Below are 19,140 nucleotides of genomic sequence, written 5' to 3' on the forward strand. Positions count from 1 at the left end.
TCTTCGCAATGAGAATCACCGTTATTTCTAGCACACGCACACATAGATAATAATATCCAAAATGGTCTCTCCCGCTCTCTGTCTTCCTTTTTAGTTTTTTCTTGCACTCACCTTCTGTTCTCCCTTCTCTCTGCATGCATCGGCCATCATTTGGCCTAAATCAAGAATGGCAGGACACATTTTTTATTATTTTATTTACATAAATAAATACACTTTTACTTTCCCTTGTTAGGTTTTTATATTTACAAAACAAAAAATAAATAAAACACACACTCGCGGGACTTCTCTTCACTTCGGTGTCACCAGCCGGTAACTGAGCAAAAACAATTGAATAAAATCATTTAATTTTGTAGTCTTAAATTTATGCATAAATGCATAATTTGAGGTGTCTTTTTCCCAATTATAAAAAAGCCCAGATTGATTTCTCACCGGAAATGTTTATTGGGTTTGCTTTTTATGCGAGGCACAATATAAGAGAGGGAGAGAGCAGTGATACCATCTCGACTGTTTCCCCGTCAGATTCGGCTTTTTTAGCTTAAAATTGTTGTTGATTCAGCTTTTTCAGCTCCAGAAACAAATTATATTTGTGAGAGAGCGTGCTTTTGAGAGAATCAGCCTGCACTTTCTTATTGGATAGTGAGAGTGGGCGACGGTGTTGCCAGGTGACGACACCCCCGTATAATCTAGATTCGAAGCTAAAAAATAAAACAAGCAGCTTAGTTCGATAAACATTATTTTCTTTATTATTATCTTTTTTATTCGAATTTTTTTCTTGTAAAGCCTGTTTTGTAAACTTTTTAATGCCTGCGTAAACACATTTTTAACATAACCAATCCCTAAATACACATATTTAAATTAATTTTCTTGCGACATTTTTATTCAGGGTTTTTATTTGAGTTTATATTTGCGCCACCACAATTCAGCAATAAAATAATTTAAAATATATATCTGAACATCTATTATTATGCTTTTCCAGTGAGGTAGATCTAGCCTGAAATAAGCCAAAAAAGCATCACTATGGTAAGTGAGAGAGAGAGTAAAAGAGCGGAGAGCGTTTGAGCTTGTTTTGTCAAATTAAATTTGTAGTAGCGCTTTGCGCCATTCATCGTTCTTCACTCGCCGCTGGTTTTCCTCGATGTTCCCCAAACCAAAAGTCCAATTACCAACTTGTGCAAAATATACTATACCAAAAAATTAAGAAAAACAAAAAAATCTGTAATTAAATAGAAAAAAAAAAAAATAAATAAATAACATCGAGCGAGCGAATCAAGTAAGTTTTTTACTAAATAGCCCGTGTGTGTGCGTTCAAGTGCAAGTGTGCGAGAGAGAGAGTGAAAATATTGCTGTTGAAGTGAAGTTGCAAGCTTGCGTGCTAAATTTAGACCTCAAGCTGAAGGCTGTGCAACACAGAACACACCACCAGCCCCCACCACCCAACGCCGCCCACACAACTCTCCTCTCTGCAAAACTGTCGCGATACGTCAGACGCTCTCCAGTCCCGAGCTCGCGCGAGTGTGTGTGGTATGAATGGAACAAAAGTACTTAGACTTAAGCGACGTGTATTTGTTGATAAGAGGGGGGAGGCGGCGGTGGGTGGCAGATTATGTGTGTATTGGTGCATGTATGCATGTATTTGTGGCACGTAGACTCGTAGTAAAATTTTCCGCGTAAAATTGAAAGCAAATTGAAAAGCTCACGAGGGAGCTGCTGCAAAAACGCCAAAAACCTTGCAAAAAATAATAAAAAACTATTTTTAAAATTCTAAAAAATGTATTGCAACCAAATCTATAAGATCTTGTTGAGCGTCAGTGAAAAAGTGAAATTAAAAGGTAAAAATAGATGTACAACAATAATACTTACATAGATTTTAAATAAAAAACATTAAAAATATTTCGAAAATGCCTCAAATTATATAAAAGTGGCTGCAAAATTCCATGGGTCAAAAATCCCAATTGAGAGTAGCCGAAAAACCAGTTCGTGCGTAGTTTTCCATGTCATGTTTTCCCCCAAAGCGAGCTCCAAACAATTTCCCATATCATCCATCGTTGCAACGAGTTTCGCACGCTTCGTCTTTACTTTTTGCACCGTAGTTGCTCTCCGCTTTGCTCTGCTGCCGCACGTTACTACTCACATATGTACACAGAGGCACAAGGAATAGGCAATAGCTCCGACCCCCTCCCCCTCCCTTCCATTTTCCATGCTCCCACATGGGCATCGCATCCAATTCCGAAGTGTAGTAAGTGCACTTTGGTGAGCGCGACAGGGTTGCCAGAGCGACGCAATTTTGCGCAATAGCTGGGTGGGAATGGGCGAAGAATTTAATGAATGGGAAAAACAAAAACTGCACACTAAAACAACTCGGCCGTAGGAAATGTTAATTCAATTCGCTAATTAATGCACGTGCAATTAATTATAGTGCTCAACTTTGTAATGTTGCTTTGTAATACAAGGAGACTATAATCAATGGTAGCGATAAATAATGTAAATGCAATAACAGATAATAGTCCGAGAAGTCAAGTCATTCACCCATCCATCTGGTAACCCTGGAAATTGCAACTGAGAAGAGAGTGGGAGGCACATGGTGGAATAAGAATGGAAGAAGAGAGAGCAGTCTCCAGCGCCAGCGCAGAGCACAGATTTGCGGAGATGCCACATCGTGCGCAATAAGTTTTCAGTTGCAGCTAGCCGGTGACGCGAATGGGCCTTGTGCTACAGAAGCTACAGACTAACGGGGCACATAGTAACGCCGTAGTAATCAGCGGAGTCAGCAGGCGTAGGCGGATCCAAAACCGTTGCACAACTGCACTTTTGCTGCGGAAAACTGGAGAAGCGCGCGGAAAATAAAGGGAACACGTGAATTCAGCCAACACTTCGACGGCGCGGAATCTCGACGTTACCGTTTAATTGCGGGCAGTGCGGTGGTGTCCTTTTAGTTTCCCGTCTGGCTTCCGTTGTTCCCGTGCGAAAAAATCAATAATTCCGTGCTGTATAAGTTACGGCGAAAGGTGCGCGGACTCGGTTTTCGTTCGGCTCTCTCTCACCGCTTTACCGTTACTCGCTAACTACGGAAATTACAACCGCCGAGAGAGTGTGGGCGACACACAGAGAGAGAGAGAGAGAGAGAAGGACAACTTACAACCCAAGTGAGAGAGAACGTAAACGTGATTGAAATTTTTGCACAAAAGGAAGCGCCGCTTACGCTTTACACGCGCGCCAAAGCAAAGAAAACGAGAGAGAGGAAGCGGAATCAGAAAACGAAGTAGCGCGTAAAAATAACAAACAAAAATACATGCGGAGGCGTATAAATAGAAACAGCGTGTAAAGCGCAACGGCAAAAAAGTCAGTAGTATGTAGTAATAGTAGTAGAAGGAGAAACCGGAGGAGACAGAACATCGAAGCCGACTGCGGCGCCGGCGCCGACGCTGACGCTGACTGCGACGTCGTAGTAAGTTTTTTCTGCACTCTGTGTGTGTGTTTGTGTATTTCGCGCGCGTGTGCGTCGGTGTTTGTGTGCTTTGCGTGGGTGCTGCAACGTCGTTTTACGCACACAGCGTAGAATGTGGAATAAATAAAAGTCCGAAGAAGAGGAGCTGAGAGGAAAATCATGATAAAGTTTGTCAGGCAAAAGAATCGCGAAAACTCACTAAGGGCATCCAAAAATTTTATGCGAAAAAAGGTGTGATATCAAATTATTTTTTTACGTTTTAAGGCCCTTGTAAAGGGTATTAGTATTATGCGACCTTATAAAGTACATAATATATTTAAATAAAACTTTGCACATCTTTAGACATCTTTCTATTTTAGACACCATATCCTAATTTGACTTCATCAATAATTTAATTTTTTTTAAATATTTGTTTTTACCTTTAAGTGTAAAAACTTAAATTTAAATTAATTATTAGATTTTACAACTTATGATTTTATTTTAATTAAAGAATATAACTTTTTTTATACAGCGTGAATCGAATGACTCTGGCACCGAATCTGATGGTGAACTCCTCGATGTGGAAAACCAACGTCACTTAGACGTGGATATGGAAACTAGTAAGTTATTTAAATTAGAATTTAAACATAAATTATAGCCCTTTCTTGGATACAATTTTTAAGAACAACCTTGCTTAAAAGTTTAAGAGTTGAATACAAAGATAAATAAATTCCTAATAAAACGTTTTTATTTCTAAATTTTTATAAACTAACAGAAAACTAACTAATCTCAATAATAATCTCAACCTATTTGTAGGTGTTGCTGGCCAACAAAAATCAATCACTGCTCCTGCAATGATGTGTCACCAGCCGAACTCGTCCTCATCCTGCGCCCATCTCATGTACGACCAGCACAGTTCCGAGGAGGAGCTCGAGGTGATCAATGGGCCGTCGTCGCAGGCAGGTCAGCATCCTGGCGGAACGACGAATGTGGCGGGAACGGGTGGTGGTTCCTCCTCGTGCACATCCAGGATCTCTAATCGGGGCTGCAACTCTTCGTTGGACACAGAGGCGCCCCCATACGAGGAGCGGGCCACCACATCCTCAAACTCAAAGCGCTCCACCAGCTCCACTCTAATGGTGGAGAATCGTAAGCGTTCGCTGGCCCATAGCTCCGATGATGAGGTGGGTTACAGTCCATTTTCGATAGAACTACTTTTTCTATAATTTTTAATATCTTTTCTTTACAGCTTCGCAACTCGCTGGAGCCCATATTGACGCCCGTGAATTTTCGTACATCGCCGCCATTGGAGGCATTCAAGCCAAATCGTAGCCATATGATGTTCCGCTCCACAACGCCACTGATATTATCGGAGGCCCGTTGTGGCATCGAAAATATTCAATTATGTGATAATAGTGTTAACGAGGAGAATGGCGGCGGCGACTCAGGAGCAGGAACAGGAGCAGCAGCAGCAGCAGGAGTGGGAGCAACTAGCAAGTGTGCCAAGATTGGCAACGCACCTGGGAATGGAGGCAATGAGAATGAGCCAACAACGAGCGTGATAAAGGCATGCAGCAGCTCCCTGAAGATGAGCAATAGCAGCCATCACATTTATCAGCCGCAGCCCAAGTATAGTTTCCATTACAATAGCTCGAGGAGCAGTCCGGCCAGCACCACCGGCCTGGATATGGATATGGTTCGTTCAGTAAGTCCGCCAGCGAAGCTTTTTCATTGCGCCATATCGCCGCGGAGGCGACCTAGCAGTAATAATGCCAGCGGCGGAGGAGGATCAGGATCAGCCACAACAACGACACAAAATGCTGCCAATTCCGGAAACGGCAATGCCGGAAACGCCGCCGCCGCCACACAGAGACTGCAGCGACCGCATCGGCCGTGTTTAGATTTTGATAAGATGCAGCAGGTGAGCCTCTAATGCAGAGAGCGCTAAAAGCAAGGGGCAAGGATCGGAAAAGAGGAGTAGAAACCGGGGCAAATCAAAGACTTTTATACGAGAGACACAGCAGAGGAGCCGAAGTACCTAAGGATTGAGGTATGCCTCCAGTGAGAACCCCCCAGAGAGGAGCAGCAGCAAGCGAGAGAGAGAGAGGAAGTGGAAGATATATCATCAAATCAAATTAAAAAATATTAAAAACAAAAAGGTAATTCACATTTTAAAATACAAACCAAATTAAAAGAGAAACCACTAAAATTTACAATAGAAAAGCAGCAGCTATTTTTTCACAACTTTTAAACCTAAAAGAAAATAATAAAAAAACATGACAGAAAGCAGGGGAAAGAGAGAGAGCGCAGAGTAGAAAGCTGTAAAAAAAAAAAGCTAAGGATATATAGGAAAGACTCACTTGGACAGGAAGCTCGATGTAAAGGAGTTGAAGAACAAGAGAAAGCTGAGATTTAGATTGTAAACGAAAAAGAAATCCAGTTCTTTGTAAACTGTATATATTGTGTATTTGAGGAATTTTTGAAGAATTGGCGAGCCATCGATAGGAGCAGAAGTATTTTAATTTTTTTAAAAGTGATTGATATTGACAGAAGACTCGAACAAAATTATATTTCTATAAATTGAAGGTGAAGAACGAATATGAAGAGAAAGGAAAGTGAAAAGTAAGGAAAAATGGAACAAAAAATAGCAACAGCAAAAAAAAAAAAAAATAAAAACAAAATGTGAAGAAACAATAGCAACTGAAAGATTATTAAAACAAAAAACAACACACTTTTGTATCAAATCGAAAGCCGAAAGTAACTGGGTAACAGTTTAAAAACAGTTAAATATGTGTTTAAATGTACAACATAAAATAGCAAGCTATTTTATAAACAATATTCAATTTAATCCAAACAATTAAGGGAGAAACCAAGAAGAAAACAAAGAAAAAACAAAAAGCTGCCATCAACATTCATGCATTAAAGCGGTTCAGTTTTACCAATATTGATTGATTGATTGATTGATTGATTGATTGATTGATGATGATAAACGCAACAATTAAACAATTGGCAATATAATAATTTCTTTGTCAAAGCAAAAAATAAAAACCAACTAAAACCCCATATTCAATTCCAAGAAAACCAAATAAAAAGCAAAAGAAAACTTAAACCAATAAATGTGTGCATCCATAGCAAAAAGCAAATGAATTAAGCAAACAAAAAATACATTTTTAAGTACCATATATAAATATTAAAAGCAAGCAAGAATATTCAAAACTAATTGCTAATTTTAAATCATATTTAGTATGACGACGAAATTTCAGTTAATGCCAACCACAAAAAACGTAGTCAAATGGTATTTGATAATTTTTTCTCTCAATAATCATCTCTAAAAACGTTTCACAGAATCACACCCAACAAACACTAAATACATTCAACCTACCAAAACAAACAACAGCATAATCCACACCACCTACACACCAAGAATATATATAATATATATATATAATAATAGCGATGAGATCGAAGAGAAACATCAGGCAAAGTTAGGATCGGGCTGGGAGAAGAGTGACGAAGTGATGAAGAATGGATACTGAATAACTGATGACTAGAAATGCAGTTTTCATAATTTTTAAATTAATTAAGAGAAGGGAAAATATATTATCGGTGTGGCCACACAGAAATCGTTATCTAACAAGTGTGCAATAAAATATTGAACACCCTTTCAAGGGATTTAAGATTTCTGTTGGCCTTCCCGATATATCAATGTATAATGATGTGTAAACTGGAGAAGCGAAGAAATGGGGGAAATTAAGATATCAATGGACTGAGCATTACATTAAAGCGTGAAAGTGGAGAAAGCGGTATGTGAAGCAAACCCAATACTAGGATTTTAGTTGATAAGTTCTTAAGTTCGTGGAAAGGAAAACATTGTGAACAAAAAACGGCTAACAAATATGGAAAGCACACACAAAATCTATGATTTATTTGAATATTTTTCTGAGAGAAACAAAACAAAAATGAAACAAAACAAGAAAAAAAGAGAAAAACAAAAATTATGTTGTAAACAAAAAGGAAAAAAAAAAAACAAACAAAGATTTCATTGTGTTGTACATAGTTACATTAATTACAAACAATATATATATCTTACTCATTAACTATTAAGTCGATGAACGGTACAAGTGCAACAAAAAAAGGAAGAAGCGAAAAAAATATGAAAATAAAAACAAATGGAGAACAATTAAAAAAACAACAACAAAAGAAGGAATAATGAAGACAAGAGAAGAGATGAACAAAAAACATGAAAATAATAAAGAAATGCTCTGCAAAATAGAAGTTTATTGGAGTGAATATTTTTAGATTGGACATCGTGGGTTCCGTGGAACAAATACTTTTAATAATCAAACAATTTATTTTTTAATTTTTTATATTTTTTTATTGTTTATTATTTTTTGTATTTTTTTGTTTTATTTTTATTTATTTTATTTATTATTTCTTTTATTTTTTTAAATTTGGAGGGATGGAGGGAAAGCAGCTGGCTCTCTCTCTTCCTCTGGCTTAAACAAAAATTTAAGAGACCTGGTTATTTATTTATTTATCTTATTTATTGTTTGTTCTTTATTATTATTATTATTCTATCTTATTGTTTATTCTTTTTACTGTCTTTCGTTAAATCCTTATCTTCTCCTTCTTATCTTCCTGACCCACCCCGTCTTCCTCTTCTGTTTACATGTTCTAAAATTTAAATTATATTGTGTTTGTTTTATTTTATTTATAATTTAATCTTTATTTTATTATTATTTATTTTTTCTTCATTTCTTAAATAATAATTTTAAAGTCTTATATGAAGCCTTAGATTTCTTACTTAAATTCCATTCTCACTTATTTTCCATTCTTCTCCATTATTTATTTACATATTTTGTACAATTTTTTAAAAACTACTTTAAAGAAACCTTGGCTTGGCATAGCAGCGTGGCTATGAGCCCGGTATTTCCCCCTCAGACTTGTGGTTTTGTGTGTGATTCTCCTCCTGATCCTGTAATTTATTTGTAGAAGCAACAGCCGCTGCCTTTTCCTTCTTCTTCCCCTTTTCCAAGGCAGCATTTCCGTTTCTGGCGGGATCATGGATGCGTGAATGTCGCTTAAGATCCCCAGACACTCGGAATTTCTTTTCGCAAATCGAACACTCGTAAGGTCGCTCTCCCGTGTGAACTTTAACGTGACTCAACAGATAGGAGCTGGCGCGAAAGGTTTTCTCGCAATACGGACAGGCATAGTTCCTTTCGCTGGTGTGGATTCTCCGATGGAGTACAAGGGAATACCGCCGGGAGAAGCTCTTGCCGCAGAATTCGCACATGTGAGCCTTAATGTCGCTGTGTCGGGAGATGATGTGATACTTGAGATCGCCCCATTGCCGGAATTTAAAGTCGCATTTTTCGCATTTAAAGGGTTTGACGCCGGAATCTGTCGGGGAGGGATTAGTGCTTTATATAATTCTTTTATTATTCATCTCTAAACTCACGTGTTCTCTCATGAGCCTTGAGGGCACTCTGGGTGTAGAAGGATCTCTCGCAGCTTTCGCATTTGTGGGATCTCTGCTGGTTGTGTGTATATTGATGGTACTTTAAAGCATTATACGAGTTGAAGTCGCGACTGCACTTGTCGCAAAAGTGCTTTCTCCTGGCCTTTCCACTGGAGTCTTCGGTTAAACTGGTGTCTAGTCCAGCCAACGAGTAGCTCTCTTGGTGTTCATCAGTCTCTTGGGGATCTCCTTCTTCTTCGTCGAAGGGTGAAGGTGGTCTGCTGTCGTCTTCCTCCAGTTTGAAGCCTTCATCTATCATCAAAGGGGAGCGACGAAGTTGCTCGATTGAGGAGTTGGTTTGAGGATGAGGGTGTGCAGGAGGAGGAGGAGGTGGAGGAACCTGTTCCAAGGTCTGTTCCATATCCTCGTTAGCCTTGGCCCTCTCCATTTTGGGCTCTGTTTTTGGCACTCCATTTAGGAAATCCAGCGCCATGTGTGGACTCTCCTTGAGCAGGGCAGGAGCCGCCGAAGCTGAAGTCGATGACGACGACGATGGTGGTGGCTCTCCTGGCAACAGCAAAGCAGGAAAAGTGATGTCCCTAAAGTTATTATTGAACCAAGGAGCCGTCATGCCACTGGAGGTTAGCTCTAGATCCACAAGCTCATCGCAAGTGTCCTCTATAGACACCTTATCCACCACATTCCGTATGCCTTCCAGCATGTCCTCCGTGTCACTAAACTCCACATCATCGTCTACAGGCACAGGTATGGGATTTGGTGGGGGTACGACTATAACAGGACTGAGTTTATCGGAGGTTTGGCCAGGCAACACCATATTGACGCCCACATTGCTGGGCACAACATCGTCATCATCGTCGTCATCCTCCTCCACATGATGGTGATGGTGGTGATGATGATGGTGGTGGCTGATGTTGTGGAAATTCTCAAAGTTTAGTTGGACATCGTGAAAGACTTGATCCAGTTTGGCCTGTTCCTGTTGGAGCTTATCCTGGGCAGACAAGCCGCACATGTCCAGAGGCTCCTTTTGCAGCTGCTGTTGATGATGCTGCTGCTGCTGGGGATTATGATTCTGCTGCTGCTCCGTGGGCTCATAGTGCTGCTTTAGATGGGCAAAGAAATCCAATTGCGTGTGCACCGCATAACCACAAATCTCACAGCTGTAGAGCGCCGCAGAGCCCGGTACATCCGGCACATCCTCCTGTACCAGCTCCTTGTGCTGATGCTGCTGCTGATGCTCCACTAGCAGATCGTTGTTGTCCATGTTACCCTTGAGCTTCCTGGAGATTCGTTTTTTGTGGGGCAGCACTTTCCTTGCATTCATGCAGGCGGATGAGGCATACAGCAGCTCCTCGGTGGCCACCACATCCATGATGGGCACTGGTATGGGCTCGATGTTGCCCAGAGCGGGAAATGCGGGCTGCTGGTTGACTTCCTGTTGATGATTAACCTGATGCTGTTGCTGCTGCTGCTCTACACTTTCCGGCGACGATGAGGATTTGTTTACAAACTGGAAAATAGTGTTTAGGGATTCTGGTGTAAGGGTGTCCTTGATCTCCACGTCCGCATAGGCGGATCCAGCGGGATGATGCACAGCATTGGTGCTGAGGTTGGTGGGTCCTTCCGCCTTGTAGGTGTGATCTATGAGATCCATTATAAAGTGGTTGGGATCGCGCATTAGCTCCGTGGCGAGGAGGGACTATTTAAGAGGGAAAATGAAGGATTTATCAGGATAAACCTTTGGGGTTTTCTCTAGAATTCGAAACTTACGTGATCCATAAACTGTTGTTCCACTTCCTTGCGCTCCATTTTGTATGATTTTGGCTTGGAAATTCATTCAAGGTGGAAAATGGTTTACAGCTTGGGTTTTCTTCTTGCTGTTGAGGACAGGTACAGCTTGCTGGAAGACCTCCTCTTCTGGAAGTTTTTTTTCTTAATAAATTAATATTTCATTTTTTTTGAGTTAATAACAATTTTAACAATTGTTGGTTCTTTTTTTATTGGTGGAAATTTCTAAATGCAGTTCAAGTGTTGGTAAACGTCAGCAGACCATCAGCTGTTGCTGTTATGTTAACAACAGAACGGGTCCAAGGCAAGCAGTGTAAAGTAAACTGCTTGCAGGCTGTTAAGGAAAAAGAGCGCAATATTTGAAATAGGTTTCTTATCACTAACGATAATTTTTCATTTTAATAATAAATAATAGATATATAAATATAAGAAATTATAATAACTAATAAATAGTTGGAAAATTCTAGGAATAAATTAAAAAAATATTTTTTATTTCTTAGGATAATAAACATTTAGATAAAAAATATCACAATTTCGACAGAAAATAAGGTTTCTAGGTTGATTTCTTTACTTAGTCCCTGCTCTTGTTGTGTTATTGGGCAAATAAAAATTTCATAAAATATGTTAGTCAGCAAATATCTTCCTTAAAATGTTGAAATACTTTCTTAAATTTAATTTTTTCCGTTATACCAAATATTTAATCAAATTTCAAAATATTGTTTGAATTAAATGCTAAGAAATCTCGTACATCTCAAAGTGTTTGTTATGATTTATAGGAAATCATCTCATTCTCTCTCCCAATCTTCAAAGGGCATTTGCAACCCCTTCCATGACTTGTCAATTGCTTCGCTCAAGGTGTTCCTTGATGGATTCCCTCTCGCAGAGATTTCTCCTCCCACAGAATCCAACTCGCAAAGATTCCTCCTCCCACAGAATCCAACTCCCAGTGATCCCTCCTCCCCCAAATTCCTACTCCCAGTGATTCCATTATTATTGTTAGGATTCATGGGAATTCGTGTGCATAATTCAACCGATTCGATACTCGTATTCAGAGGAGTGCCTTCTCTGAGTGAGTCAGAGAAAAGAGATCAAAGCTCTCCCAGAAAAATGTGTGTTGGATTGTCTAATAATTGTTTATTAAACATTAATAGTTGCTAAGCAGCAGCCGTCCCTCGTCACTTGAAATTGTACATAAAATTTTATAGACCTTTTTGCGGTTGAAGTCGAGCCTATAAATATCCAGAGAGTCGAACATATGGCCAACCACTGACTGCTCGGTGCTCGGTGCTCCTTCTCCCTAAGCCCCCTGATCCCTTTACCATAAATATGTTGATATATCACTGAGCAGGATTAGCTTCCTGTTTGCAACCATATGGAGATTGGAGATTGGATGAGGGGCAAATCGTCGTGGATTATGTGCCACTTCAGACGTCACTGTGTGTGTGTATGGGGAATATACTATATGAAGTGTTAATTTGTTAAGGGGAATATATGCTATGAATGTTTATTGCTCTGTTTGTTGTTGAACTTTATGTTTCAACCAATTGGTGAAGCAAATGGGGGAATTTTCGGAATTTTTAGGAGGGAAATAAGGGCGAGAGGGAGCTATTAATTGTAAATTTCTATGTATGGCAACAGCTTATTAGTTAATTTTATATTAATAGGGTTTTAGTTTAGTGTTTAGGGAGGGTCTTTAATAGTTCATTATTTATAGAAACCTTTTATTAACTTAATTTAATTGTATTTAAGGTTAGTTTTGTACCTTAAACAGTCTCCAATAATAAGTATATGTTTTATAAAGTTTAATTTAATATATATTTATATTATTTTTATGTTTAGAAACATGGTCTTACAGATTAATTTTTAATACAAAGTATTTATACATTTTTGGTTTACTTTAATATTTATTGAGACTAGTTTTATTGTGATTTATAAGCTTGATAAGTATTACAAGAAATATTATATAAAAATGAAACATTTTTCAGTGTTAAATTAATTTTTCTAGATCTTAGTTTCAAACAATAATTAAAATAAACTCTGAGTTTCTTTATCTCTTTTTTCTTCAATTTCCAAATATTATTTTTGTCTATAATTTTTTCTCTTTTGTTGCCATTCTATAGCCACTCCTTTAAATTGCAATATTTTCTTATAAATATTATTTTTTCATTAAGGGAAAAATGCAAATTGTTTACTTTTTGGCTCACACATTAGAAACGCCCACCAACCGGCAGCAGCTGCCCACCAGATATCTAGGTTTTAAGTATTCCATATTTCTACCTGACTCTGTATCTTTTGCGGCTTCATTTGTTTATTTTGCGAGCTACCAAACGAATTTTTGTTTTGTTTGTTTTTGGTTTATCGCTTTTCCTTAAATTCTATAATAAATAAATAGCAAAAAAAGTAAATTCTTTGTGGTTTTCAAATATTTTTCACAAATATGCAAAGTCAATATTTGTTTATGGCGAAACAAAAAATAAATACAATAACCTGCGTGGGTGGAAAAGGGGATTGCTATGGTTAGTTTCTGGGAAAAGGGATTTTGATTTTTAGATTTAAGGCTGTGTTTATTTTTTGAGGTTTTTATTTTTTATGAATTACTTTTAAAATAAATTAATTAGAGTAATTTTAGTTATCTAAATTTTTAAAAAGTATTTTTTAACAAGAAAAAGTGTTAATTACTATAAAAACAAGAACTCTAATTATTAAATTCATTATATTTATTTTTGCATACTTTCTTGAGACCTTTTTGGTTAACTTTACTTATAATTTTCCATCAGGTTCTTCTTCTAGAACCTTAAATAAATATTTCCCACTTGATTTCTCCTCTAACAATCCTTGGCTCAGCTCGTTAGACAAGTTTTGCGCAGTAAAAAAATAAAGGAAAAACTGAGAAAAAAGGACTGCGGCTGTCAAGAGATTTTTCATACACACTTTTTGTTACATTTCGGTATATACAATACATAATGCCATTATTATCATAAGCGTGCTTTTTTGTGGATACAACAAAAGCAGCAGCAGCAAGTAAGTTTTTGTAATAAAAAACACACAAAACACGGAGGCTAGGAAGGACCCCTGAAAATCGGGCAGGAAGCGCATGCAAGTGCCCAAGTGCCTTCTTTTGTTCTTCGTCACGTACTGCGGTGCTGTTGGCTCCCCTCCGGAACTAACCACCTTACAGCCAGGAGGAGGTACAACCGGGACCTTACAGCTAGGGGGAGAGGGGGAGGCACCAGGAGGCAGGAGCCAGGACCAACCTACCGCAGATGCCTCGAGTTTTTGCGCAAAAGAGGAAGCGGAAACAGCCACAAACAGCAGTGGCGACAACAACATCATCGAGAGCGGTTCGATCGCTGGAGAGCTTGCGGGATACCCTGGGTAATAGGGGGGATATTGGGTTTTTCAATTTTCAATTTCCAAATTTTCATTTTTTTTAATAGTTTAATTGTTTATTTTACTTTATTTTTTGGATTTTTTTATTATGTTTATTTTATTGTATTTTTAAAATATTTTTTAAATTTAATTATATTTATAGGTTTTTTAGGAAGTAAAAAATTATAATAAAATAATAATATTAATAATTAAACTAATAATGTAAAAATATTAAAAAGAATAATAATTTCTTCTCTTTCATTATTATTTTTATTTAATTCTTTAGTAGAGTACGTTTTTATTTTTCAATTATTTGTTTTTTTATTTTTGAAAAATTTACCCCATAAATTATTATTATTTTCTTAAAAATTAGGAACTTTTTAAGAGATGTTTAAACTTTGTTTCCATTTCTTAAATCTTGTAAACATGTTTTCCTTTTTTAATACCCATTGTTTCTTGTTGTTGTGGCCTCTTCGAGTTTTGTCGCCTTGCGGGGTCCAAATTATAAAACAAAAGCTACAAAATGTAGACAAAATGCAAAAACAAACAGCCCCCCAGAAGCTCCCCTCCCTCCCCCTTGGAAAACCCCATTTTCCAACCTTCCATTTCCATTTCCACTTTGCTGTTGGTGCTGGCTGCTGCATAAATATTGTCAGCAGCAGTGCTTTTTGTCTGGCTTTTCCTTCTTCTCCCTGTTTTCCTCCCCCAAAACTTTCCCATTCTCTGCTCATGTTTTTTCCACCATTTTCCCCTCCCATTTGCCTTTATTTTTGTTGTTAACATATTTTGTGCTCATCTCAGCGAAAAATCTGTTGACGCAATTGTCACGTGCTTGCCTGAGTCCGTGTCCTGCCAAAAGGATGATGCTTTTTACATAGTTTTTTTTAAGAAGAAGAAGAGAAAAAACACATGGTCCTTGCCTCGTGCCACTTTTGTCTCGTGCCTGTGGGCTTTGAGCTGCTCCTCCTTCTTCTGGTTAAGTGCAATGCGACGGCGTACAAGTGGCGATGCTGGCATCTCTGATTTACACTTGTCTCTTCCCAAAGAAAAGGACATTATGTGGTGGTTAATGGTTATCATTTTGCGGTAGGCTGTGGCAGGATTCATAAGGGATTGCGATGTTATCGGGTTCTAAGTGAAAAGCTATTACTGAGATTATTTTTAATTGCTGTTATGAGATTAAATTTTGATGGGTTAATGGGGAACAATTTTATAGAGGTGAAAGTTTGGGTTACTAATGGGTTAATTATGAGTTTATTAAGTTTATAAAAAGGTTATTAAAAAGTACAGATAAATACACAGACAAGAGGTGCAAAAACTCGCTAAGAGTGCACTTATAATTCCCAACTACGAATTCGGTGACACAGAAGTCTTTTTTTTCGAATTAAAAAAAGCAGACTTTAACTCGAGCTATCAACATCGTTCATATGCCATTAAAAGCTGTCTAAAATATTAAAGAAAATATTTAGAAACTCATTTTTGTTACTCCACTAAAATATTGGCATATGTGTTCATAAAAGACGGCTTGTTCCGCCATTCAAACCTCACACTAGTGGGTCTCCACCGCAGGCCAAGCCACCAAACTAATTAAAGGAATCTCCCGCTTTCGAAAGACTCCTGGTTCCTGTTCCCCTTTTTAGAAATATAAATAATAACCAAAAGTAAACCAGGGATCGACTGTTTTGCTACCCCGCTAGGCTTGCACACGCCCTGCTCTACCTTTTTGCCAATCTCCCCGATAAACCAAGGCAGGACACACCCCGCCAAAAAAAGAAATCCCTAAAAACCGAAATCAAAAGAAATATATATATATATATATATTTATTTCGCCATGGAGCGATAGTTTTCACATGTTTTGTTCAAGCATTAATTCCATTTAAATGATTTCCGCAACAGATTTGAGCTTTGCACGTAATCAAGTGGAAGTGAATTTGACCAACACAAGAGGTTTCCTCTTTGCCTTGTTTTCTGCGGTGCCCCATTAGTTTGATTGTTCCAAAGGCCACTGAGCCGTGAACAGAATAAAATATCAGGGAAATAAAATAAAATAAAAACGATCGGCGACCAGCAAATTGTTAATAGCAAATGTTTTGAGATTTAAGCGATAGCCGTTTTACAGAGAATTCGCAACGGGAGGCTATCCTGGGGATCTTCAGGAAATTCTGCGGCTACTCCAAGTCATTGACCCATTTTTCAGATTTTAGTTCTTTCAAAAAAGTAAAAGATTTCAAGATTTCCCTAAGTAATATCTTGCATATTAGTTCCCCCTTAAAGGACCTTGAATGGTCAACCGAAAAAACCAAAAAATTAAACACCAAACTTGAGATTAGTTAATGTCGTGTTGATACATCGTGACTGTGACGGAATATACAAACGCGACAGGATCTCCCTAGATCCTCTCAAGGTCAATGTATGGCCACAATTCTGCGTTAGAAACGGGAGATCGTCTGTGTGGGTTCAATGTCAAAGTTTCCATCATCAGGAAAGAGATTTGTACGGTTAACCAAGGAGAGGCCAAAATATGCCATTTACTTTGGCCACACATCGATGCGTCTCAAGGACGAGTGGCCGAGTCCAAGGACACAAGGCAATGCTGCTTGGCTCTGTCCCGGAGCAGCTGAGAGTTTGGCCTGCTTGCTGTCGTCGGCCTGTCAATGCCAGCGGGTGCCGTAGAGTCCTTTGAGTCCTTTGAGCCATTCAGAGAGACGCGCACTCTACTCGAGGCTCATCATCTCACAGGCAGACGCGGTGCATCCTGCCGCGTGGCTCCCCCCCTGACTTTTGATTCTTGTCCTGCGATTTCTATTCCATTTTTCCCTGCCTTGCTGCCACCTCCGGTGCACTGCTGGTGCAAATCGGCGACATTTAACACTAACCTTCCGATCTCTGCTGCCGTCCGTTGAGGCTATAGCCAGCGGGCGTCTTTGGGACGGAGGCTGCCTTCCAAAATCAAAACAGCACCTGAGTTTTGGAGAGAAAAAACACCTTTCGATGTGGTTTAATGTGGAAATATTTAACACTGCCTCAGGGAATAGGTAATAGAAGCCAGAAAGGATTCAAAGGAATCTGAAAGAAGTCGAGAAATCAACTGATATTTTTATTTAAAAATTTATATCACCAGGAGAGTCGATTTAGACATGTTCGTTTGCCCGCTTATGCTTCTCCTTCTAAAAGGAAATTATTTATATTTTTATGTTATGTTATGTTATGAGATACACTTTAACCTATAAGATATTGTATCTTCTTGGTCTAGAATATTTACAAAAAATATCTATGTAATTATTAATCGATTTTCTAAACAAATTCCTTGATTATTTCTCCAAGTGTCTCACCAATTAATTCTTGGATTTTGCCTAAGAAAATTCCTTGTTTTCCTTGTAGCCTTTTATCCCTTTTACCCTCCGCTACAACCACGCCCTTGCCCCTTCCTCTGCCTCATTATCCTCACACACTCTTCTGGCACATATTTACCCAAAATGATAACCAAATATTTTCCAATGCCAAGACATTTTCCAATTTGAAGCAATGAAAACATACAAGTCGCCGGTCGCCACGGCGGCCTTTGATGTTGCACGTTCGTTCGATGAAATTTGAGTGAGTCAGTCAGTCAGCCGCTAGAGTGGGTCTCCTTTCCCCCTGGACTTCGTTGTGAGTTTTAGATTTTTTTTTTTTTGTAATTAACCGACTTTCAAACACATCGACGTCACTGCCTCCTATTTGGGCTCCTCTCTTGTGTTGCCACGTCCACGCCTAAACACTTCACTTGCCGCATGTGTTTCGTCTCTCCTCGCCCCGCTTGAATTTTCCACCGGCAATATCGAATTTCCCGAAGTGACAAGCCCCGCTAGACATTAGCTCGGCGCCTCGGAAATGTCAGCGAATTTTGCGCCTTGTTTTTGTGTTAATGAGAAAGTGTCAGCCGTCGCGGCAAAAGACCAAACGCATTTCCCATCTTGTCATTATGTCAACGAGGTGTGATCCCAGCCGGGTTATGGCTATGGTTAATGGTCGTGGTCGTTGTCGTGGTCGTCGTAGTGGTCGAGGTTGAGGTTGAGGCTATAGCTTATAAAAGGCTGAGGAAGTGCGCCACGAGCTGGAGCTGTCTGACACACTTTCACGCCTCGGGTGAGGAAGGAAGTCATTTAATTGAAAGTAGGGAAATCCGATCAAGTAAATAACAAAGCTCCTACATTAATTACAGCTTGTGTTTTTGTGGGAATGGGGTTTTTTTAAATGGAATAAAAAGTAAAAGGAATATGTTTTTCTTTTAGAATTATTTTGATAATCTTTTTTTTTAATTAAAAATATAAAAAGATTACAAACATTTTTGAAAAATATGTATAATACAGTTTTTGATTTAACAATATATAACAACATATTATAAATGAGTTTTCTGACTTAAATTATGTGGTTAAAAGGGAGTGGAAAAATATTTTAGAAGGAAGACGGATTAAATATATTATATATATATATTATATATTTTATATTTTTTTCATATAAATTATGTTTTTCATTATAAATTATAAACTTTAGGGTTTAAATATTTATTTTAAATTGAATTAAACTATTTTTTTTTCATTTAAAATTAAATTAGAGTTAATGTATTTATCTTAAATTTAATTTAAAAATTGTTTTTCGATTTCAAAAAGGGTATTTTACAATTTTAAATTCGGCTTCGAAATTTGACCTAATTTTTTAACTAATTATTTATTTATATGTTTAGCTTTAAGCATACAAAATTCCTATAAAAAAAAAAAACATATATATATTTTTCGTTTAAATGTTCATTAAAAAACAAGTTCATTAATTTTATAATATTTTATTTTGTTTATTTATGTTTATTATTATTTGTTAAATACTAAAATGCTTAAAAATTCATATTCCTTTCCACTTTATACTAAGGCAGGGTTTTTCCATACCTCTTATAAGTTTTCTTGTCTTCTTATACTCCCGAAAAGTCCGTACACCTCCTCTCTACTCTCCATTTTGAATATATTTCTATATTAAACACATTTTTCAGGTGTTTTTTCAAACATTAAATACTTTTCCGCTTCCCCAACTCCCTCTGAGCCGCTTCACA

At 38.0% G+C, this 19,140-nt stretch overlaps 3 protein-coding genes and 1 long non-coding RNA gene across 5 annotated transcripts in view; 2 read left to right on the forward strand and 2 right to left on the reverse strand.

The window, feature by feature from the left end:
• Positions 1-859: 859 nt before the first annotated feature.
• Positions 860-2,425, reverse strand: LOC138929260 (uncharacterized). Of its 2 annotated transcripts, none has more exons than XR_011445673.1 (2): positions 1,861-2,425; positions 860-1,181 (listed from the first exon to the last, which is right to left on the reverse strand). It is a non-coding gene; the product is annotated as an uncharacterized lncRNA (long non-coding RNA). The 2 variants fall into 2 exon arrangements; XR_011445672.1 differs by having other exon boundaries at positions 860-1,213.
• A 413-nt stretch (positions 2,426-2,838) lies between these two features.
• Reph (Regulator of eph expression) lies at positions 2,839-7,704 on the forward strand. The gene is made up of 4 exons (XM_017166334.3): positions 2,839-3,676; positions 3,957-4,044; positions 4,241-4,608; positions 4,674-7,704. Exons 1-4 carry the CDS (start codon positions 3,605-3,607, stop codon positions 5,355-5,357), a joined length of 1,212 nt encoding a protein of 403 aa, XP_017021823.1. The 5' UTR covers positions 2,839-3,604; the 3' UTR covers positions 5,358-7,704.
• The window catches only part of MED15 (mediator complex subunit 15), a 70,278-nt gene continuing 56,624 nt past the window's right edge, over positions 5,487-19,140 (forward strand). The window contains exon 1 of the mRNA XM_017166300.3: positions 5,487-5,583. The gene's annotated coding sequence lies outside the window, so the exon portion shown is untranslated. The remainder of the gene's footprint in view (positions 5,584-19,140) is intronic.
• On the reverse strand, positions 8,193-10,924 carry LOC108074352 (uncharacterized). The gene is made up of 3 exons (XM_017166377.3): positions 10,674-10,924; positions 8,886-10,602; positions 8,193-8,827 (listed from the first exon to the last, which is right to left on the reverse strand). The coding sequence occupies exons 1-3, from the start codon at positions 10,710-10,712 to the stop codon at positions 8,340-8,342; spliced, it is 2,244 nt and encodes a 747-aa protein (XP_017021866.1). The 5' UTR covers positions 10,713-10,924; the 3' UTR covers positions 8,193-8,339.

Source organism: Drosophila kikkawai, chromosome 2L (genome assembly GCF_030179895.1).
Source record: "Drosophila kikkawai strain 14028-0561.14 chromosome 2L, DkikHiC1v2, whole genome shotgun sequence".
NCBI lineage: Eukaryota > Metazoa > Arthropoda > Insecta > Diptera > Drosophilidae > Drosophila > Drosophila kikkawai.